The sequence below is a fragment of the Bubalus bubalis genome, chromosome 3 (assembly GCF_019923935.1).
Source record: "Bubalus bubalis isolate 160015118507 breed Murrah chromosome 3, NDDB_SH_1, whole genome shotgun sequence".
NCBI classification, from domain to species: domain Eukaryota; kingdom Metazoa; phylum Chordata; class Mammalia; order Artiodactyla; family Bovidae; genus Bubalus; species Bubalus bubalis.
This window is the reverse complement of record NC_059159.1, coordinates 111,043,328-111,067,447: the sequence shown is the minus strand read 5'-3', so window position 1 is coordinate 111,067,447 and position 24,120 is coordinate 111,043,328. Positions and strand designations below refer to the sequence as shown.

Here is a 24,120-nt window from a genome sequence, read left to right as displayed (position 1 = left end):
CTGTGACACATCACCTAACCTGAGATTCATTACCTCTGTCTATAAAACACACTGGTTGGAATGTATGTGTTCTAATCTCTCTTCCAACTCTACCTAATGTCACAAAGTAAGAAACAGACACACATTAGACAGATTTGGAAATAAGGCTGGAATAAAGAACTGTGTGCCAAGGTTGGTTCACTCTCAGGGCAAGATGACAGGGGTAGGTAAAAAGTGGCTGTATTTCATGTTCCAGCACTGAAACACAACCCACAAAACCTTAAATGTCAGATTCTAAGCACATAAAAAGCATGCAGAGACGAACTTCATTTTTTTCCCACCACCCAAGGGTGTCAGGATCTTGCTGCGCAAATTCCTGGGATCGCTTCACAGCCCAAAAGATGAGGTATCCACTCCCGCCAAGTGTTAGAAACACGAAGAAGTTAGCAAGAAACCTCAGGAATCTGATCAAGTGGATGTTTTCTTCTACTTGGGCTGCTCTTTCTTCTATTATAGCTTCCTGTATCCAAGGAAAACAGGAAAAAAAAAATTATCTGATCTACAAAAAATATCATGAACTTAGGAATTATTTTCACAAACATTAGAATGTGAGGAATGAAAATGTAAACTAAATCTGGGATTCCACAAACCAGGTGAATATTGCCAGCAAGTGAGAAAATGTAAGAGAAAAAAGGAAGAATTCTTACAAAGTCTGGTTAGTCTGGTTGATCTAATATTAAGACAGTCTTCATTCTAAAGTCTCTTCTAGTATGGCTTTTTAAAACAATTACAAAATAATACTTTAGAGTTATGTTAAATATTGAGCTAATGTATTCCTAGAAATAATAAGTTAGCATTGTTCTATTATTTAGAATATCTGATTCTGGTTACTAATGGTTAGCTATTCCAAGCCAATGGCGTTTTATTACCAAATTTAGAGAGAAATAGTGCTGCCACAAGCCATCAATCATTTTCCAGTCATATTCAGAACCCTGCCCAGATCCTGGTAGGAAGAAATGATGAGTTAATCTTTCTTTTAATTGTCAAGATACTTTGCTACACATACCATTTGGAATGATTCCAAAAGAAAAATCTCTTGAAGTTGGTATCTTTACCTTAAAGTTCATTGTGATAGAATTGAATTTGTTGTCTGCTGTTTCAGGGTTGCCAATAAGGTAGTCCCAGCTAGTGAACACCTTCCAGCTAAAGTTGAAAGCGTTATCATCACCACCTCCGTCATCACCAATATTTTTGGTCATCCTATGCAAACAGGAGGTTTAATCCAGCAGTCAGAATACAAACAGAAAGGGAGAGATTAGGGAATAGCAAGACATCATAATTTTAGGGATATTGGAGAAGCAATATCTAAAAGATATACTTTCAATTAAGTTTGTTCTAATAACCAGAAAAGTTTGTTTAAAAAAAAAATTTGGTTTGTTTTAATTTTTTAAACTTCATTTCTAGGCTTTCAAGATTAGAAAACTACTAAGCATTGATGGTTTTAACAATCAATTAATTTACAGGTTATGTAAAAATAGTTTTTTATTTGTTTTCCTAAACTGTTTTCTTAGGGTCATATACTGTACCCTGAACCTTTTATGGGACAAGGATCTCTTTAGAAATCTGATGAAAACCACTGGGCCCTTACCCAGGGAGAAAATACGTACAGGCTCTAAAATGGTTGTACACAATTTTAGTTGGTTTACAGTTGAAAGCCTAGGAATAGATTAACCCAGGTCAGATCAGGAAACTTCTTTATAGGTTTCAAATCCTCTAAGAATCTCCTCCCAAAGAGTGATTACACTGAATACATGAAAGTTTTCCATACTCTACAACTCTTGACCAAAAATCAAGATTTTTATACAACTTTAATGCCAAGTGGTTACATATATTCTAATAATTTATGTTTAAAATATTTTTATTTGCTTGGACCATTTAAAATACATTTACTTAAAGGTTTATTTCAGTGGTTAAAAATCTATGTCCTACTTACTTCTCTTCTTTGTTTCCCCTACCACCATAGATAGCAAAATTAAAATTTTATATGATATATATTACAGAATGGTCCTATAAGGTTTTGGTTTTTTACAGTGTTATGGAATTAAAAAAGAAAGGAGAATGAGGACATAAAGATGACATTATAATTTGGCAGACATCTCTCAGGTCATCTAAATTCCACCACTGTTAGTCCTATCTCTTACAGAGGTTTATATGTTTCAAATGGGCTCATGTGTTTGAAAAATAACTAAAAATAATTATTACTTACCTCAGTCTACCACTTTACCCTCTGCAAATGGTATTTGTGTGTATTATCATATTTGTCCTTCTCAAAAACTTAAAGAGAGGTCAAGGTAGTTGATACTATTCTCTGTTATAGATGAGGAAGCGGAAGGGTAAAATTATGAAGTGATTTCCTGGACATAATTCAGAAGTAAACCACAGGGATGGGTCAAGAGCTTAGGTTTTCTGACTTCAGTCTAGTACCCAAGCTAGGACACCATGAGATATGTTGAACCATACAAGATGCCTTTCTGTAGGTCAAAAAGTATTGAAATCAAACATTCCTAATGATTTAACCTAGGGAGAAAATTATTTTTTTGATTAAGATGCCATCATTCCTTTTGTGCATAGTCATTGAGCAAAGGGCAGAGCCTCAGGTAAAACTGATCACTTGACAGATGGTTTTGCATGGACCTTTATCACTGGCAAGATTCTATACCTGTAGTCAGCCTCCTGGAGAAGGGAGCTCAAGCTTGACAGGCAAACTGGGAACATCTAGCATGTGAGAATTGTCAAGAAAGGGAGTGGAATACTAAACGCGTAAGGAAGGATACTGAAGACAAACTCTACTAACAACGCATTTTTACTCAGATGGCCCTGATAGCTATAAAATGTTTCATGTACAGCTCCATCCCTTAGTTGCAGAAAAAAAATAAAGTGTACATACTTAAACAAAAATTCTTCCTTTTTCAAGGGGGCTATAGTTTGTAACAACTGTATCTCAAGCTATCTCAACATATAATTTGCAAGGAAGGAAGGAGTGGAGGAAGGATGAGTGACCAACCATCTTGCTTTGTCAGGGACTGAGTCATTACCCAGGACAAAAGACTTTTAGTGCTAAAGCCGATGGAGTCCTAGGTCAACAAAGTTAGCCATCCTATCTTAAAATTTCAAAGTACTTTCTTGTATATCTATCTAATTTTCCTTCCAATTTCCCCATTGGTGTTGGTTTAGTTGCTAAGTCTTGTCCAACTCTTGTGATCCCATGGACTGTAGCCCACCAGGGTCCTCTGTCCAAGGGATTCTCCAGGCAAGAATACTGGAGTGGTTTGCCATTTCCTTCTCCAGGGGATCTTCCCAACCCAGGGATCAAACCCGGGTCTCCTGCACTGCAGGCAGATTCTTTACTGACTGAGCTACCAGGGAAGCCAATTTCCCCATTAATTAATCAAAACAGATATCTGCTTCCCTTTCATGGATGAGGACTCTGCAATAAACAGTATGAGCAAGAGGACAAAATCCCTCAGTTGCCTGATTGATTTTAAGTACTCAATTTTAGTTTCACTTGATTTGAGGCATGTATCCCATAAAGCCACTCATGTTTATTCCGAGAATGTATTTGTTTGGCACTGGTGGGGGACAGGGGAAGAGATGATAAAGGATTCTGTGCAATCACTTATATCCCACCAATTGTTTTTCTACCAAGCTCTGCCCCCAGGGCTAGGAGCAGCTAGGAGTCATAAATGGCTTTGGAATTGTCTTGCCATAAAGGCCAGTGAACTTAAACCACTTGCCAATCATATAGTGAACAACCAAAGGTCCCCTGCCAGAGGGAGGAACCAAAATCAGGCTGCTTTAGGTGGTATAACGTGGATGACTTTGAGGGCAAAATGTGGAACTGGTGCCCTGCAGGTATCCTAAATGGTGTCTTTGAGTTAATTCGAAATAGCTTCCATTTCCTGGAAAGCTGCACTAGCTAGTGAGTTTGCCATGAGCAATATGTGGTTACTGAGCACTTCAAATGTAACTGGTGTTTCAAAAACTTAGTACCAAAAAAAGACAGAAAATATCTCAATAATAATTTTAGATTGATTATATGTTGAAGGAACTGTTTTGATATATAGAGTTAAATAAAATATATTATTAAAATATATTCTACCTATTTGTTTAAGATAGCTGCCAGAATATTTAAATTACATGTCCCTTGTCTTATATTTCTTTACATAATGCTATTCTAGATGCTTTATACCCATCTGCCAGAAATGATAATAAATGTACAAATCTATTCATGTATAACTACATAACCATGCATAACTATCTTATGAGGGCTATCATATGGCCTCACTTCCTATCATGCTGGCTTTGTTTGGTTTATCAGTAAGCCTGTGAATTATAATCCTAATAAAACAGTTAAATTAGCATATGCTAGCCATGTTCTAAGTGCTTTGACTGTATTAACTCATATTGTCCTCATAGCCATCCTAACATCAAGGTATTATTACACCTCTATCAGAAATAGGAAAGAGTTTCCATGGTAGCTCAGCTGCTAAAGAATCCGCCTGCAATGGAAGAAACCCTGGTTTGATTCCTGGGTTGGGAATATCCCCTGGAGAAGGGATAGGCTACCCACTCCAGTATTCATGGGCTTCCCTGGTGGCTCAGACAGTAAAGAATCTGCCTACAAGGTGGGAGACCTGGGTTTGATACCAGGGTTGGAAAGATCCCCTGGAGGAGGGCATGGGAACCTACTCCAGTATTCTTGCCTAGACAAGAATTCATCTCTCCATGGACAGAGAAGCCTGGCAGGCTACAGTCCATGGAGTCACAAAGAGTCAGACATGACTAAACAACTAAGTGACTAAGCACAGCACAGAAACAGGAAAACAGAGCAGTTGAACAATTTGTCAAAGTTCTTTTATAATGGGCTAGAGCTGGCATTTGAATTCATTTAGAATGGCTTATGGTAACCCACTCCAGTATTCTTGCCTGGAGAACCCCATGGACAGAGGAGCGTGGCAGGCTACTGTCCATGGGATCCTAAGAGTTGGACACAACTTAATGACTAAACCACCACCAGAATGGCTCAAGAGACCACTAGAGTATATAGCCTCTGCAGAGTCACTAAAAGCTGAGGAATTGGACATCCGTAGACATGCTTCCTCAGGGAAAATGGAGACTAAAGGACCAATTTGAAATGATACTCACAAGGCCTGTGTGATGTAACTGATACCCCTGACTTTAATCCTGCCAAATCTAAATGGCTAAAAGACTAGAAATATGTTAGATTTTTTGGAATGAGGTACTATTTTAGCAGGTAGACAGTTATTTTACATACTTAGGCTCTCTGATTACACTTGGACAAGTAGATAAAGATTTTGGATACAGGGTCTCCATTAAGGCCTTTTTCAAGTTCTGAAAGGGCTTAAAAATCTAAACGTGATAGTTTTTCTGGAGGAACCAATAAGTTTGGCAGGGACAGGATGTAAAGCATGTTTCAGACTGCTCCAGAGAGCTCCTGCTGAAGAGGACTTGGACCTTCAAGTAAAGGTCTTCCCTGCAATGAAGCAAAAGCTCAGTTTACCTTGTGCATAGTTAAATAAAAGGGAGACTTCATTGAGATGTTTCAACACTTCTGCTAAACTGGTTCAGAAAATTAGCTAAAAGTTGGGTTATTCATAACCCTAAATGACTGTGTGAGGTTTCTGCAGTGTCTTCAAGTGAGGTTTTAACAATATATTTCAAATAAGGGGAAAAAATAAGCTGCAGTTTCATCAGTTCCCCCAATGAAATTCTTTCCCATGCTCTAATAAATCCTCTTCCAAGATAAAATATGATTACACAGTTGATCATGATGATCTCGTTGAGGGCCATTTGTTTGCGCTGTCTTACACAGCTGAAATTTTTTGGATGAGTGATTATTCTGTTTTTTTGGTGGGGTTTTTGTGTTGTTTTTTAATGAACAGAGAACAACAGATTCTGCCTATTGAGCTGATCTTGCAAGTCACAAACCTCTCTGCACACTAAAAGAGGGGTCAGCAGCTGTTTTCCTGTCTTGTTTGCAACATTGACTTACACCTTAAAATACAAAAGAGCACAATTTTAAAATATGCTTAACCACAGAATAGGTACACAACCATCACTCTGACCCAGTGATATGATCAAAGGCTTGCCCTTATTTTTAATCCTTTTGTGTGGGAAATGTAATAGTCTAACATTAGTACAGGTATTAAAACCACATTTTATCTTTTATATACTCTGCATTCTCTAGACATGAAGCAGAAAAAAAAAAATCCAATTCCCAGATTAACTTTCCCATTTGATTCCAGCAATCATTGCTTGCTTCCCAGGAGATCAATGAAACTTACGCTTTAAGGACAACCAGAAAACTGTATCCAATGCACATGATCCCCACGAGAAAATAGGAGAGTGGCAGTCTGAAATTCATCCATCCAATTGTTCGTTTATTGTCGTAATAGCCATAAAAGAGGACAGAATATTGAGCCAAGCCCTAAAATCCAAAAACAAAGCCGTTTAACAGATGCTGTGAAGAAAAAAGATCGACTTCTAAGAAGAATAACAAAATGACATTAATTCTCAAACTTGGGAGATGGCTCTGACATGAGCCCTATTGTTTTGTTTCATGGAGTGATTGTTTCAGCTGCCACACTGACTGACAGCCTCTTGGTTTACTTGAAATTCAGGGACTTCTAAATAGATCAGATTTTTAACCAAATATAGGCTTGCTCAGCTGTGGAGCCATTACCATGAAATGCCCATTGATTGAAACATCAAAACACGCTTCATGGTGTCATTAGATTTACAATTTTAAGAGCTTGCTTAATATTGGGGGGAAATCTTAAATGTGCTTCCTCAAAGTTTCATGGCAGGTTTCCACTTTCAGTCACCTAAGCCACAGTCAGATTTGTTCTCCATAAGGTACAGAGGCCATGTCTCAGCTCATACTTAGCAAAAACAAGGAGCAGATGAGATGACATTGGAACCAATATATACAACCTTCTATTCATCAAGATTATTATCCCCAAATGAGCATGTTTATTCATACAACTACATGCTCTTTCCCAAAAAGTGTCTGCCAGGGTTGGTATCACTGTCTTCCAAAGCCAATTAAGTAACTGCTCTCTATGCATAGAACATGGCATATTTTGATGCTGTTTCCCTTATAATATTCTTCCTCTTTCTCTCCTCTCATTCACTGTGTTCTTCACTCTTAGTTTGGAGGCATTGTTTCTGTATTACTATGCATCTACTTCCCCCTTTTCTCTTCAATTTCATCTCTTTGGCAATAATTTAAAACTTCTATGCTTTGTGAAGTGAGAGGATAATTGCAGTAATAATATCAATCAATAAATTTGACTGAGCAGGGACTTCCCTGGTGGCACAGTGGATAAGAATTGTCTGCCCATGCAGGGGACATGGATTTGATCCCTGCTCTGGGAAAACTACACATGCCATGGAGCAACTAAGTCTAGGGGCCAAAACTACTGAGCCTAGAGCTCCCCAGCAAGAGAGGCCACCACAATGAGAAGCCCCCACACCACAACAAAGGCAAAATATAGCCAAAAACAATAAATAAAATAAATAAATCCTTTTTTAAAATAAATAAAAATAAACTTTATTGAGCAGTTAGAGTTTGCTGAATACTTCATCTTACAGAATCCTCACAAGCACCCTCTTGAAGTGGCTCCTGTTAGGGGCAATCATTTTCCTCTAGTTTTGTTACTTTCCACATAGAGAAGACCCATGAGCACAACACTCCCAGCCTCTCTCCACTGCCTCATACTAGCTCCAGGGAGGAGAACCTCATCTGATAGTAGAGCATGGCTGAGGAATGGGGACAAGGTGGGACACCACTCTTCCTCCTCCTTTGAGATCACCCTCTGTGTTCTGTCCCTGTGAGGGGTACCCTGTCCTGGTCTAGGACAGGTGGATAAGACAGTCTGTTCTGAAGCTCACTTGCCCATGAAAAGATGCACATTCTTCAATATCCCAGCTTTAACAATGATAAACGTGACATGTTGACCTCCATCTGTCTGTTTGTCTTATTTCTGGTTAGCTCACAACCTGAGTTGACAACACATGTGGTATTATTTACCATGACTCCCCCCCTGCAAAAAGACACTATAGCTTTATATCTACTTTGCTGATGAAGAAACTGAGTTTTAGAGAAGTTAAGTTACTTGTCCATGTTCACGCAGCTAGTAAGCAACAGTCTGAACCTGAACTGGGTCTAATTTTAAATCTGTTTACTTAATCACTGTGCTATACTGCTTCTCCTATGTTCTCTTTTCCTACCAGGTCTTGCATCATACTAATGTCTTATTTATCCAGGAAAACAAAGAAACTGAAGCCCCAGGACCCCTGGATTGATTCAGAGTGGCTCCAGGATCCCTAGACACTCCTTTTGAAAAGATTTCAAAGGGCCTCATCCCCATCCTCGAAGGGCCTCATTCTCACATGTATAAACATTACAAGCTGACTTCTTTTTCTAACTCATAACTACAGTACTGGGATTAAAAGCCACCTTCAAAACAACATAAAAGGAGAAAGGAGATATGTAGCAAACATCTGCTGAGCTTGTTAAGTTAGCACAATAGCTATCAGGGAAGCTAACTCATCTGGCATATGTATTATTCAGTATATGTTCAATGGTGGCACTACATAAATATTAGATCACAACCAAAGTGGGTAAGGTCCCTTTTTTTGGAATCCTGATTATTTCACAAAGGTTTCTTCAGTTGGCCTATTTCTACCTATGCAGTGAAGCATGTAAATGAAAGAGGAGGTACTATTGAAGAACACAATTTTTAAAAGCTTTATCCAATCCCTCTCAGTAGCATATCGAGGGGTGGTTTTAAAAACGCTGAAAGGCTTAAAAGAGGATTTTCCCTTTCCTTCCACCCTGTGGGCCCACCACAAGCCATACGTCATTCCTTTCCCTTAAAACTCCAACAGCAGACATCTGGAAGTGCCTGAAATAGCAATGACTCCGAGCCTAGCCAAGGTTCCTTTCGGTTTCCATGTCAGCGCACATGGCTTTTCCTGTGGGAACACTCTTCCATTCCCAAATCTGTGACAGAGAAACCACAGTCAGAGCCAAGTTTCAAATGAGCACAGAAAATTCTTGTCCAATTCTGGGTTCCATGCTTGCACATCATCTACTAAGTCTCCAATTTCGGTCTGAATGCTATGCTGCACAGTCTAGTGCAGAGTCACCGACACACATCTATGAGAATGTTATGATGTTTTGATGATGTGGTCACAGGTAATCATGTACTTATTTATCTAACTAACTTCTAATGAGAACTTATTTGCTAAATGTTATACATAGATACCACGAACTCCTTATTGCCAAATTCAGACTTGAATTGAAGAAAGTAGGGAAAACCACTAGACCATTCAGGTATGACCTAAATCAAATCCCTTATGATTATACAGTGGAAGTGAGAAATAGATTTAAGGGCCTAGATCTGATAGACAGAGTGCCTGATGAACTATGGAATGTGGTTCGTGACATTGTACAGGAGACAGGGATCAAGACCATCCCCATAGAAAAGAAAGGCAAAAAAGCAAAATGGCTGTCTGGGGAGGCCTTACAAATAGCTGTGAAAAGAAGAGAAGCAAAAAGTAAAGGAGAAAAGGAAAGATATAAACATCTGAATGCACAGTTCCAAAGAATAGCAAGAAGAGATAAGAAAGTCTTCTTCAGTGATCAATGCAAAGAAATAGAGGAAAACAACAGAATGGGAAAGACTAGAGATCTCTTCAAGAAAATCAGAGATACCAAAGGAACATTTCATGCAAAGATGAGCTCGATAAAGGACAGAAATGGTATGGACCTAACAGAAGCAGAAGATATTAAGAAGAGATGGCAAGAATACACAGAAGAACTGTACAAAAAAGATCTTCACGACCCAGATAATCACGATGGTGTGATCACTGACCTAGAGCCAGACATCCTGGAATGTGAAGTCAAGTGGGCCTTATGAAGCATTACTATGAACAAAGCTAGTGGAGGTGATAAATTCCAGTTGAGCTATTCCAAATCCTGAAAGATGATGCTGTGAAAGTGCTGCACTCAATATGCCAGCACATTTGGAAAACTCAGCAGTGGCCACAGGACTGGAAAAGGTCAGTTTTCATTCCAGTCCCAAAGAAACACAATGCCAAAGAATGCTCAAACTACCGCACAACTGCACTCATCTCACGTGCTAGTAAAGTAATGCTCAAAATTCTCCAAGCCAGGCTTCAGCAATATGTGAACCGTGAACTTCCTGATGTTCAAGCTGGTTTTAGAAAAGGCAGAGGAACCAGAGATCAAATTGCCAACATCCGCTGGGTCATGGAAAAAGCAAGAGGGTTCCAGAAAAGCATCTATTTCTGCTTTATTGACTATGCCAAAGCCTTTGACTGTGTGGATCACAATAAACTGTGGAAAATTCTTCATGAGATGGGAATACCAGACCACCTGATCTGCCTCTTGAGAAATTTTTATGCAGGTCAGGAAGCAACAGTTAGAACTGGACATGGAACAACAGACTGGTTCCAAATAGGAAAAGGAGTTCGTCAAGGCTGTATATTGTCACCCTGTTTATTTAACGTATATGCAGAGTACATCATGAGAAACGCTGGACTGGAAGAAACACAAACTGGAATCAAGATTGCCGACAGAAATATCAATAACCTCAGATATGCAGATGACACCACCCTTATGGCAGAAAGTGAAGAGGAACTCAAAAGCCTCTTGATGAAAGTGAAAGTGGAGAGTGAACAAGTTGGCTTAAAGCTCAACGTTCAGAAAACGAAGATCATGGCATCCGGTCCCATCACTTCATGGGAAATAGATGGGGAAACATTGGAAACAGTGTCAGACTTTATTTTTCTGGGCTCCAAAATCACTGTAGATGGTGACTGCAGCCATGAAATTAAAAGACGCTTACTCTTTGGAAGGAAAGTTATGACCAACCTAGATAGCATATTCAAAAGCAGAGACATTACTTTGCCAACAAAGGTCCATCTAGTCAAGGCTATGGTTTTTCCTGTGGTCATGTATGGATGTGAGAGTTGGACTGTGAAGAAGGCTGAGCACCGAAGAATTGATGCTTTTGAACTGTGGTGTTGGAGAAGACTCTTGAGAGTCCCTTGGACTGCAAGGAGATCCAACCAGTCCATTGTGAAGGAGATCAGCCCTGGGATTTCTTTGGAAGGAATGATGCTAAAGCTGAAACTCCAGTACTTTGGCCACCTCATGTGAAGAGTTGACTCATTGGAAAAGACTCTGATGCTGGGAGGGATTGGGGGCAAGAGGAGAAGGGGACAACAGAGGATGAGATGGCTGGATGGCATCACTGACTCGATGGACGTGAGTCTCAGTGAACTCCGAGAGTTGGTGATGGACAGGGAGGCCTGGCATGCTGCGATTCATGGGGTCGCAAAGAGTCGGACATGACTGAGTGACTGATCTGATCTGATCTGATACATAGATGGAATGGGAGACTGGATTACGTAGACCCTTAAGAAAAGTTTTACATCCAAATCCTTTTTTAACCGTACTGGCTTCTGTAAAGAAAAATCCCATTTGCCTTTTGTGTCATGATCCACAACTGACAAAAAGGTGGAAATTCTAGATCATATGCTCAACACCTATTACACATCTCACTTCATTTGAATGTTCCACAGGAATCTTGACCTTAGTACATTTTAAAAGTTTTCCCAGGGAGGAGCCAAGATGGCGGAGGAGTAGGACGGGGAGAACACTTTCTCCCCCACAAATTCATCAAATGAGCATTTAAATGTCGAGTAAATTCCACAAAACAACATCTGAATGTCGGCAGAGGACATCAGGCACCCAGAAAAGCAACCCAACTCTTCGAAAGGAGGTAGGAAAAAATATAAAAGACAAAAAAAGAGACAAAAGGGGGAGGGATGGAGTTCCGTCCCGGGAAGGGAGTCTTAAAAAGAGAGAAGTTTCCAAACACCAGGAAACCTTCTCACTGCTGAATTTGTGCCGAGCTTTGGAAGCACAGAGGGCAACATAAAAGGGAGAAAAAAAATAAATAAACAATTAAAAATCGCAGATTGTGAGCCCTACGGTAACTCCCCCAGCGGAGAAGCAGCGCAGACGCCTGCACATGGCATTAGCAAGCGGGGGCTGGGCAGGGAAGCGCGGCGCGGGCTGTGTCCCTTAGAGTAAGAATTGGCCCAAATGTCCTGAGCACTATCTGAGCGAAATAATTCGGGCTAGCAAACCAGACTGTGGGATATCTACCACGCGAAAAGCCAGCCCTAACCTAAGACACCGCCAGGCCCGTGCACAGAACAAAGGACTGAACAGAGATAGCCGGTTGCAGACCTTCCCCCTCCGGTGACAGGCAGCCAGAACCGTAAGGGGGCAATCGCAGCCCAAGAGAGACACTATCTATAAAACTGTAAGCAGGCTTCTTTGCTAACTAAAACTTCTTGGGGGTCTGGACGGTCAACAGCTGCCTGAGAAGGTGCGCCGGTTTTACACCCAGATAACCAAGTGGCGGGGAGGCGATAAGTCGCAGCATTGGCGCCTGCCAAACACATCACCTGAGCTGCTCGGATCTGGGAAGAGCACAAAACGCAGGCCCAACGGAGTCTGCGCCTCTGAGGACTACCCGAGTGCCTGAACCTGAGCGGCTTGGACCTGGGAGCTCAGCCCAGGGCCGGCCTCTGATTGTTCCTGGCGGAACAACCTAGAGCCCAAGCAGTGTGGGCAGAGAGGCTACACGCGCCGTGAGCGGGGGCAGACCCAGTGTGGCTGAGGCACTGCGAGCGCACGCCAGTGTTATCTGTTTGCAGCATCCCTCCCTCCCTCCCCACAGCGCGGCTGAACAAGTGAGCCTAAATAAAATTTAAAAAAAAATAGTGTCCTCCACCGTCCCCTTTGTGTCGGGGCGGAAACCAGACACTGAAGAGACCAGCAAACAGAAGAAGCTATGACAGAGGGAAACGCCTTGGAAGCTACAGGCCATAGATTAAAACCCTGTGGTTACTACGAACTACATAGGAAGGGGCCTATAGATCTTGAGAAATATGTCAGACCAAGGAACTAGCCAAAAATGAACTGAACCCACAATACTCACAACAAAACCAGAGAAAGACCTAGATATATTTTTACTATTTTTTACGATCAATCTTTCTTTCATTTTTTTTTAATTTAAAAAAAAATTTTTTTAAGTCCTCTATTGTCCTTTAATTTTCACTTTTATAACTATTACTTTGCAAAAAAAAAAAAGAGGACCCTATTTTTTTTTCCTTCAGCAAACTTCATATATATATTTTATAATATTTTGACCGTGTTTTGTTTTGTTTTGTTTCTTCTTTTCTTTAACATTGTATTTTTGAAATTCCAAACTCTACTCTAGATTTTTAATTTTAGCCTTTTGGTATATGTTATCAATTTTGTACCTATAGTTTTTTTCATAATTTCTGTGACTTTTTTTCCCCTCTGTTTCTTTCTCTTCTTCTTTTGTATAACATTGTATATCTGCAATTCCAAACTCTACTCAAGATTTTTAATTTATGCTTTTTGGTATTTGATATCAATTTTGTACCTGTATTTTCTTTATAATTTTTGTGACATTGTTTTTGTTGGTTTGTTTGTTTTCTCTCTTTATTTTTCTTCTTCTTTTTTTAACATTGTAATTTTGAAATTCCAAACTCTACTCTAGATTTTTAATTTTAGCCTTTTGGTATATGTTATCAATTTTGTACATATAGTTTTTTTTTTATAATTTCTGTGACTTTTTTTTCCCTTCTGTTTCTTTCTCTTCTTCTTTTATATAACATCGTATATCTGCAATTCCAAACTCTACTCAAAATTTTTAATTTATGCTTTTTGGTATTTGATATCAATTTTGTACCTGTATTTTCTTTATAATTTTTGCGACATTGTTTTTGTTTGTTTGTTTTCTCTCTTTATTTTTCTTCTTCTTTTTTTTTTTAACATTATATTTTTGAAATTCCAAACTCTACTCTAGATTTTTAATTTTTGCTTTTTGGTATTAGTTATCAATTTTGTACCTGTAGTTTCTTTATAATTTTCACAACCTTGTTTGTTTTTCTTTGTTCGTTTTTTCTCTCTTTCTTTTCCTTCTTCTTTTCATTAACATCGCATTTTTGAAATTCCAAACTCTACTCTAGATTTTTAATTTTTGCTTTTATGTATTTGTTACCAATTTTGTACCTTTAAGAACCCAATCTTCAGGCCCCATTTTTCACTAGGGAACGAGATTACTAGCTTGACTGCTCTCTCTCCCTTTGGACTCTCCGTTTTCTCCTCCAGGTCGCCTGTATCTCCTCCCTAACCCCTCTCTACTCTACCCAACTCTGTGAATTTCTGTGTGTTCCAGATGGTAGAGAACACTTAGGGAACTGATTACTGGCTGGATCTGTCTCCCTCCTTTTCATTTCCCCCTTTTATCCTTCTGGCCACCTCTGTCTCCTGCCTCCTTCTTCTCTTCTCTGTATAACTACGTGAACATCTCTGAATGGTCCAGTTGTGGAGTGCACATAAGGAAGTGACTACTGGCTAGCCCACTCTCTCCACTATTGATTCCACCTTATCTCATTTGGGTCACCTCTAACTCCCTCCTCCCACTTCTCTTCTCCATGTAACGCTGTGAACCTCTCTGAGTGACCCTCACAGTAGAGAAACTTTTCATCTTTAACGTAGATGTTTTATCAATGGTGCTGTATAGAAGGAGAAGTTTTGAAACTACTGTAAAAATAAGACCGATAACTGGAAGTAGGAGGCTTAAGTCCAAACCCTGACTCCAGGGAACTCCTGACTTCAAGGAACATTAATTGACAGGAGCTCATCAAACGCCTCCATACCGACACTGAAATCAAGCATCACACAAGGGCCAACAAGTTCCAGGGCAAGACATACCAAGCAAATTCTCCAGCAACAAAGGAACACAGCCCTGAGCTTCAAGATACAGGCTGCCCAAAGTCACCCCAAAAGCATAGACATCTCATAACACATTACTGGACATTTCATTACACTCCAGAGAGAAGAAATACAGCTCCATCCACCAGAACATCGACACAAGCTTCCCTAACCAGGAAACCGTGACAAGCCACCTGTACAAACCCACACACAGTGAGGAAACGCCACAATAAAGAGAACTCCACAAACTGCCAGAATACAGAAAGGACACCCCAAACTCAGCAATTTAAACAAGATGAAGAGACAGAGGAATACCCAGCAGATAAAGGAACAGGATAAATGCCCACCAAACCAAACAAAAGAGGAAGAGATAGGGAATCTACCTGATAAAGAATTCCGAATAATGATAGTGAAATTGATCCAAAATCTTGAAATTAAAATGGAATCACAGATAAATAGCCTGGAGACAAGGATTGAGAAGATGCAAGAAAGGTTTAACAAGGACTTAGAAGACATAAAAAAGAGTCAATATATAATGAATAATGCAATAAGTGAAATTAAAAACACTCTGGAGGCAACAAATAGTAGAATAACAGAGGCAGAAGATAGGATTAGTGAATTAGAAGATAGAATGGTAGAAATAAATGAACCAGAGAGGATAAAAGAAAAACGAATTAAAAGAAATGAGGACAATCTCAGAGACCTCCAGGACAATATTAAATGCTACAACATTCGAATCATAGGGGTCCCAGAAGAAGAAGACAAAAAGAAAGACCAGGAGAAAATACTTGAGGAGATAATAGTTGAAAACTTCCCTAAAATGGGGAAGGAAATAATCACCCAAGTCCAAGAAACCCAGAGAGTCCCAAACAGGATAAACCCAAGGCGAAACACCCCAAGACACATAGTAATCAAATTAACAAAGATCAAACACAAAGAACAAATATTAAAAGCAGCAAGGGAAAAACAAAAAAATAACACATGAGGGGATTCCCATAAGGATAACAGCTGATCTTTTAATAGAAACTCTTCAAGCCAGGAGGGAATGGCAGGACATACTTAAAGTGATGAAAGAAAATAACCTACAGCCCAGATTATTCTACCCAGCAAGGATCTCATTCAAGTATGAAGGAGAAATCAAAAGCTTTTCAGACAAGCAAAAGCTGAGAGAATTCTGCACCACCAAACCAGCTCTCCAACAAATACTAAAGGATATTCTCTAGACAGGAAACACAAAAATGGTGTATAAATTCAAACCCAAAACAATAAAGTAAATGGCAAAGGGATCATACTTTTCAGTAATTACCTTAAACGTAAATGGGTTGAATGCCCTAACCAAAAGACAAAGACTGGATGAATGGATACAAAAACAAGACCCCTACATATGTTGTCTACAAGAGACCCACCTCAAAACAGGGGACACATACAGACTGAAAGTGAAGGGCTGGAAAAAGATTTTCCATGCAAATAGGGACCAAAAAAAAGCAGGAGTAGCAATACTCATATCAGATAAAATAGACTTTAAAACAAAGACTGTGAAAAGAGACAAAGATGGTCACTACATAATGATCAAAGGATTAATCCAAGAAGAAGATATAACAATTATAAATATATATGCACCCAACACGGGAGCACCGCAGTATGTAAGACAAATGCTAACAAGTATGAAAGGAGAAAGTAACAATAACACAATAATAGTGGGAGACTTTAATACCCCACTCACACCTATGGATAGATCAACTAAACAAAAAATTAACAAGGAAACACAAACTTTAAACGATACAATAGACCAGTTAGACCTAATTGATATCTATAGGACATTTCATCCCAAAACAATGAATTTCACCTTCTTCTCAAGTGCACATGGAACCTTCTCCAGGATAGATCACATCCTGGGCCATAAAGCTAGCCTTGGTAAACTCAAAAAAATAGAAATCATTCCAAGCATCTTTTCTGACCACAATGCAGTAAGATTAGATCTCAATTACAAGAGAAAAACTATTAAAAATTCCAACATATGGAGGCTGAACAACACGCTGCTGAATAACCAACAAGTCACAGAAGAAATCAAAAAAGAAATCAAAATTTGCATAGAAATGAATGAAAATGAAAACACAACAACCCAAAACCTGTGGGACACAGTAAAAGCAGTCCTAAGGGGAAAGTTCATAGCAATACAGGCACACCTCAAGAAACAAGAAAAAAGTCAAATAAATAACCTAACTCTACACCTAAAGCAACTAGAAAAGGAAGAAATGAAGAACCCCAGGGTTAGTAGAAGGAAAGAAATCTTAAAACTTAGAGCAGAAATAAATGCAAAAGAAACAAAAGAGATCATAGCAAAAATCAACAAAACCAAAAGCTGGTTTTTTGAAAGGATAAATAAAATTGACAAACCATTAGCCAGATTCATCAAGAAACAAAGGGAGAAAAATCAAATCAATAAAATCGAAATGAAAATGGAGAGATCACAACAGACAACACAGAAATACAAAGGATCATAAGAGACTACTATCAACAATTATATGCCAATAAAATGGACAACGTGGAAGAAATGGACAAATTCTTAGAAAAGTACAACTTTCCAAAACTCGATCAGGAAGAAATAGAAAATCTTAACAGACCCATCACAAACACGGAAATTGAAACTGTAATCAAAAATCTTCCAGCAAACAAAAGCCCAGGTCCAGACGGTTTCACAGCTGAATTCTACCAAAAATTTAGAGAAGAGCTAACACCTATCCTGCTCAAACTCTTCCATAAAATTGCAGAGGATGGTAAACTTCCAAACTCATTCTATGAGGCCACCATCCCCCTAATACCAAAACCTGACAAAGATCCCACAAAAAAAGAAAACCACAGGCCAATATCACTGATGAACATAGATGCAAAAATCCTTAACAAAATTCTAGCAATCAGAATCCAACAACACATTAAAAAGATCATACATCATGACCAAGTGGGCTTTCTCCCAGGGATGCAAGGATTCTTCAATATCTGCAAATTAATCAATGTAATACACCACATTAACAAACTGAAAAATAAAAACCATATGATTATCTCAATAGATGCAGAGAAAGCCTTTGACAAAATTCAACATCCATTTATGATCAAACTCTCCAGAAAGCAGGAATAGAAGGAACATACCTCAACATAATAAAAGCTATATATGACAAACCCACAGCAAACATTATCCTCAATGGTGAAAAATTGAAAGCATTTCCTCTAAAGTCAGGAACAAGACAAGGGTGCCCACTTTCACCATTACTATTCAACATAGTTTTGGAAGTTTTGGCCACAGCAATCAGAGCAGAAAAAGAAATAAAAGGAATCCAGATTGGAAAAGAAAAAGTAAAGCTCTCACTGTTTGCAGATGACATGATCCTCTATATAGAAAACCCTAAAGACTCCACCAGAAAATTACTAGAACTAATCAATGACTATAGTAAAGTTGCAGGATATAAAATCAACACACAGAAATCACTTGCATTCCTATACACTAATAATGAGAAAACAGAAAGAGAAATTAAGGAAACAATTCCATTCACCATTGCAACGGAAAGAATAAAATACTTAGGAATATATCTACCTAAAGAAACTAAAGACCTATATATAGAAAACTATAAAACACTGGTGAAAGAAATCAAAGAGGACACTAACAGATGGAGAAATATACCATGTTCATGGATTGGAAGAATCAATATAGTGAAAATGAGTATACTACCCAAAGCAATCTATAGATTCAATGCAATCCCTATCAAGCTACCAACAGTTTTCCTCACAGAGCTAGAACAAATAATTTCACAATGTGTATGGAAAAACAAAAAACCTCAAATAGCCAAAGCGATCTTGAGAAAGAAGAATGGAACTGGAGGAATCAACCTACCTGACTTCAGGCTCTACTACAAAGCCACAGTTCTCAAGACAGTATGGTACTGGCACAAAGACAGAAATATAGATCAATGGAACAAAATAGAAAGCCCAGAGATAAATCCACGCACATATGGACACCTTATCTTTGACAAAGGAGGCAAGAATATACAATGGATTAAAGACAATCTCTTTAACAAGTGGTGCTGGGAACTCTGGTCAACCACTTGTAAAAGAATGAAACTAGAACACTTTCTAACACCATACACAAAAATAAACTCAAAATGGATTAAAGATCTCAACGTAAGACCAGAAACTATAAAACTCCTAGAGGAGAACATAGGCAAAACACTCTCTGACATACATCACAGCAGGATCCTCTGTGACCCACCTCCCAGAATATTGGAAATAAAAGCAAAAATAAACAAATAGGACCTAATTAACCTTAAAAGCTTCTGCACATCAAAGGAAACTATTAGCAAGGTGAAAAGACAGCCTTCAGAATGGGAGAAGATAATAGCAAATGAAGCAACTGACAAACAACTAATCTCGAGAATATACAAGCAACACCTACAGCTCATCTCCAGAAAAATAAATGACCCAATCAAAAAATGGGCCAAAGAACTAAACAGACATTTCTCCAAAGAAGACATACAGATGGCTAACAAACACATGAAAAGATGCTCAACATCACTCATTATCAGAGAAATGCAAATCAAAACCACTATGAGGTACCATTTCACACCAGTCAGAATGGCTGCGATCCAAAAGTCTACAAGCAATAAATGCTGGAGAGGGTGTGGAGAAAAGGGAAGCCTCTTACACTGTTGGTGGGAATGCAAACTAGTACAGCCACTACGGAGAACAGTGTGGAGATTCCTTAAAAAACTGGAAATAGAACTGCCTTATGATCCAGCAATCCCACTGCTGGGCATACACACTGAGGAAACCAGAAGGGAAAGAGACACGTGTACCTCAGTGTTCATCGCAGCACTGTTTATAATAGCCAGGACATGGAAGCAACCTAGATGTCTATCAGCAGATGAATGGATAGGAAAGCTGTGGTACATATACAGAATGGAGTATTACTCAGCCATTAAAAAGAATACATTTGAATCAGTTCTAATGAGGTGGATGAAACTGGAGCCTATTATACAGAGTGAAGTAAGCCAGAAAGAAAAACACCAATACAGTGTACTAACGCATATGTATGGAATTTAGAAAGATGGTAACAATAACCCTGTGTACGAGACAGCAAAAGAGACACTGATGTATAGATCAGTCTTATGGACTCTGTGGGAGAGGGAGAGGGTGGGGAGATTTGGGAGAATGGCATTGAAACATGTAAAATATCATGTATGAAACGAGTTGCCAGTCCAGGTTCGATGCACGATACTGGATGCTTGGGGCTGGTGCACTGGGACGACCCAGAGGGATGGAATGGGGAGGGAGGAGGGAGGAGGGTTCGGGATGGGGAACACATGTGTACCTGTGGCGGATTCATTTTGATATATGGCAAAACTAATACAATTATGTAAAGTTTAAAAATAAAATAAAATTAAGAAAAATAATAAATAAAAGTTTTCCCAAACATTTTAAAAGCTTTTCCCTCCAACCTCAGGAAATGATCCATCAACCCATGATTACCTTGGCCAGAAACTTGGACATTTTCACTATCTTCCCATGTTTGTACCCATAAGATGCATGCAGCCACTCACTAAGCCCTTAGTTTCTGCCTCATTACCATATCTGATACTCATCCCTTCTCTGTACACCACCACCATTTATAGGACTCCCTGCCTTCAACTTATGAAAACAAACCTATACCATATTGACAGAGAGTCTTCTAAAGGGTAACTCTGACCATGTTTCTATCCTAATTCAAAACCATCATGTTCTCCACTGCCTAGTGAATAAAGTCTGAGTCTTCAGCATAATGAATGAGACTGTCCTGCCTGATTATACCCTTGTTTTTAATATGGCATGCTCATCTTCCACCACTCTTATCTCTCCTTACATACTAGCTTGGCTGAATCACTCATAGATATTGAGTGCACAGCACTGTTTATTGCCTCCATACCTTTGTACATACAGATCCCTCTGCTAAGAATACTTTTCCCTGTTACTCTCCCCATTTCAGAGCCTAGGTTATTCCTACTGTTTATTTAAAATTAGGTGAAATAACCTTTGTAAAGACTTCACTGACTTCTACACCACAGCCAGGTGTATGAGGAAATGAATGATCGTTTCTTTCATTTGCACAAAGTGCCACTATAGATGAACTTCATCCCATCCCTCCTCTAGCTTTTTACTCACTCCACCCCAGGGAAGATATAGTGATGTCTCTGATAGGTCAATGAATTAACTTGGCTCGCGTTTCAAATTTAGAATTCAGAGGAGAAACAGAGCTACTGTTTCCTGGATCCTCTCAGAAAGCCAGTAAATGGAATCCCAGTAAATTCCAACACTGAATCCTCCTTCATTATGCCTCCATGTGCCCAGGACACACATCTGTGAGCTTGAGATTGTCACCCTGTACGGCATTCATGTCCCTGTAGACAAGGAGTATATATCAGCTTTGTATTTCTAGCATCCCACACTCATCTTTGTGGAATGATTAAATGAACAGAGAAATTGCTTCTCGTAGTCATTAGCAATCCTCAGTTAAGTTAAGCTCCTTCAAATTATCATCTAAACTACCCTTTTCTATCATTCTGCTCTCTACTACTCATTTTAATAAAATAGAGTAAATCATTCAAGACAGAAACATGAAAATAATGATCTTATGTTGGGATTAAATGAGTCAAAACACCAAGAAAATATCTGACAAAACTCTTCAATTTTTCCTACTGTCTAATTGCCTAAAACTCATAAATGAGACAATCCCAGTGCTGTAAAATGAGATGCTACATGTGATTTCTTTCCACATAGGAAAAATGATCTTTTGTTTCACAAGAGGAGATTAAAGGGATTATATTATGGGGTTTTGTCATTCTGTATAAATCTGCCCACTACTTCTTTAAAGTCATGAAATGTCAAGTCATACATGAAAAGTGATGTGTGTAGTTATCTAGACACAGGTTGTACTGGGAACACTTTAGTATTATCTAGCATTTAAATATTATCTTAGTATTTTAAAAGGAGTTTTTGAGGAATAAAAATACCCCCAAAATGTAGAGTAAATACTGAAATGGCTTAGAAAAAATTTAAATTCCCAGGTTTTAAAATCCAATATGAACAGCATACATTTTATTTCAAATATTTAAGATTATCAAATGTAAATAATTTCAAATACAATATATAAGCAAATAATATCCATAAGTGATATATGATGATGAAATATCGGATAGAGTTTTTACTGAATTGCTTTCAAAAGTTTGTAAACTTAAGTAATCTATTTGTCACAGCTGAAGTTAGACTCATAACTTGGGGTTGCTTGTTTATATTACATAATATAATTTAATAGGTTGTAAGGTTCTAATCTAACTCAGCAACTTAGCCTTTCAGCTGAATTTACCAAGCTCAGCCTATTAGGTGGTGCCAATATTTAGATATCAGCAAATTCCTCGCAGGTAAACTGAGCTCTTCTTTTTTTTTTTATTTAATTTTATTTTTAAACTTTACAATATTGTATTGGTTTTGCCAAATATCTAAATGAATCCGCCACATGTATACACGTGTTCCCCATCCTGAACCCTCCTCTCTCCTCCCTCCCCATACCATCCCTCTGGGTCGTCCCAGTGCACCAGCCCCAAGCATCCAGTATCGTGCATCGAACCTGGACTGGCGACTCGTTTCATACATGATAGTATACATGTTTCAATGCCATTCTCCCAAATCATCCCACCCTCTCCCTCTCCCACAGAGTCCATAAGACTGATCTATACATCAGTGTCTCTTTTGCTGAGCTCTTCTAAACAATCTTAGTCTCTCACCTCTGGACATATTGATAGACTCTCCTTTGGTCTCCTCACATTAATCTTGGTGGTCTTTTCAAAATCCAACCTGTTGGTCTTTTCAAAATCCAAGTTTGATAATGTCACTACTCACTCACCACTCAAATTATGTTCAATTACTCTGAGAAAAAGTAAAGTGTTATGGTCTAGATTCTAGATGGTCTAACATGTTTTAATATCCTTTTATCTCTCTAACGATATCTGTCCCTGATGCCCCTTCACACTCTCAGCTTTAGTTTCGCCAGCCTTCACTCTGTCCTTTAAATAAGGCAGCCCTCTCTCATCACAGGACATTTGCAGATGCTGTTCTCACTGCCTAGAATGTCTATTTTCCCTGGTTCTTCAAAGCCCAATTCAAATGTTACTTTCTCAGAAAAACTCCTGCTCTTATCCACTTCCCTGTCTTAGGCCATAAACCAAGTTTCCTGATACATGTTCTCTTAATACTGTTTAGCTTTCTTTCATAGCACATGGCACAGTTGCAATCACATTTATTTTTATGAATATTTGATTACAGAGATTTTGTTGGTTTTTGTTCAACTTTGCTTAATGCCTGGCACACTACCTGGCACCTGGCAAATCTTCAATAAATGTTCACTTAATTAATGAGAAGACTTGTTTCTGTGATGGTTTCTAAAGAAGAAAACAACGTTTTCATGTATTAGTATTAAAAACTAATACTCCTATAGTATTAGTACTCCTATAGAAATGTTTTCATGTATTAGTATTAGTTTTCATAGTATTAGGATCATAGGCATCCCAAAGTTTTGCAAAAAGAAAGCTCATCTTTGGTTTGGCAGGTACAGCTTAAAGGAGATACTTAAAAATAGGAGTTGTTGCTGAAGCAAAGAAAGACGATCCCAAGGAATCAGTTCTCCAAATTCAGGATAACAAAAGGATACCAAGAAAGCCAAGAGTAGACCCAGGGATCTTTCCTATTACAGGCTATAAAAGTGTCATAAACAAGTCCAGAAATAGTAGGTTAAGAAGCCTATGAAGCAAGAAAAAGACCTATGAACGGGAACAGAATTTGATATGCCTCATTTTAAACCAAACCGAATGAGCCTGTTGAATCAGAGAGACCTGCACTGGACACTGAGGAAGTGAAGCAAATGTGGGAACCAGGGGTGAACAGCCCTTAGATGCTGCCAATCCCAGCACCATATGCCCGAGCGGCACCTGCCTCTGTTCAGTGCAGCCTTTATAGGAGTCTCATCACGTACACAGGTGAGAGGATGCTCACCCCTTCCAACCTTAGGATCTCCATTCCAGGGAAGAGCCATATCTCTGGATGGATTTGGGAGTCTACAGGAGGCTTAGCAGCCTGGCATGGGATACTACTTTTGCCCTCACTGGGGAATTATTTATGTTCTAGGAGTT

At 38.8% G+C, this 24,120-nt stretch overlaps 1 protein-coding gene across 1 annotated transcript in view; it reads right to left on the bottom strand.

The window, feature by feature from the left end:
• Window positions 1–24,120, bottom strand: part of TMC1 (transmembrane channel like 1) — a 140,811-nt gene that overhangs the window by 38,631 nt on the left and 78,060 nt on the right. Inside the window, exons 9-11 of the mRNA XM_044939954.1 lie at window positions 6,345–6,487; window positions 1,095–1,239; window positions 305–499 (exon numbers count right to left, since the gene is read on the bottom strand). Of these exons, the coding sequence (XP_044795889.1) occupies window positions 305–499; window positions 1,095–1,239; window positions 6,345–6,487 (483 nt within the window). The remainder of the gene's footprint in view (window positions 1–304; window positions 500–1,094; window positions 1,240–6,344; window positions 6,488–24,120) is intronic.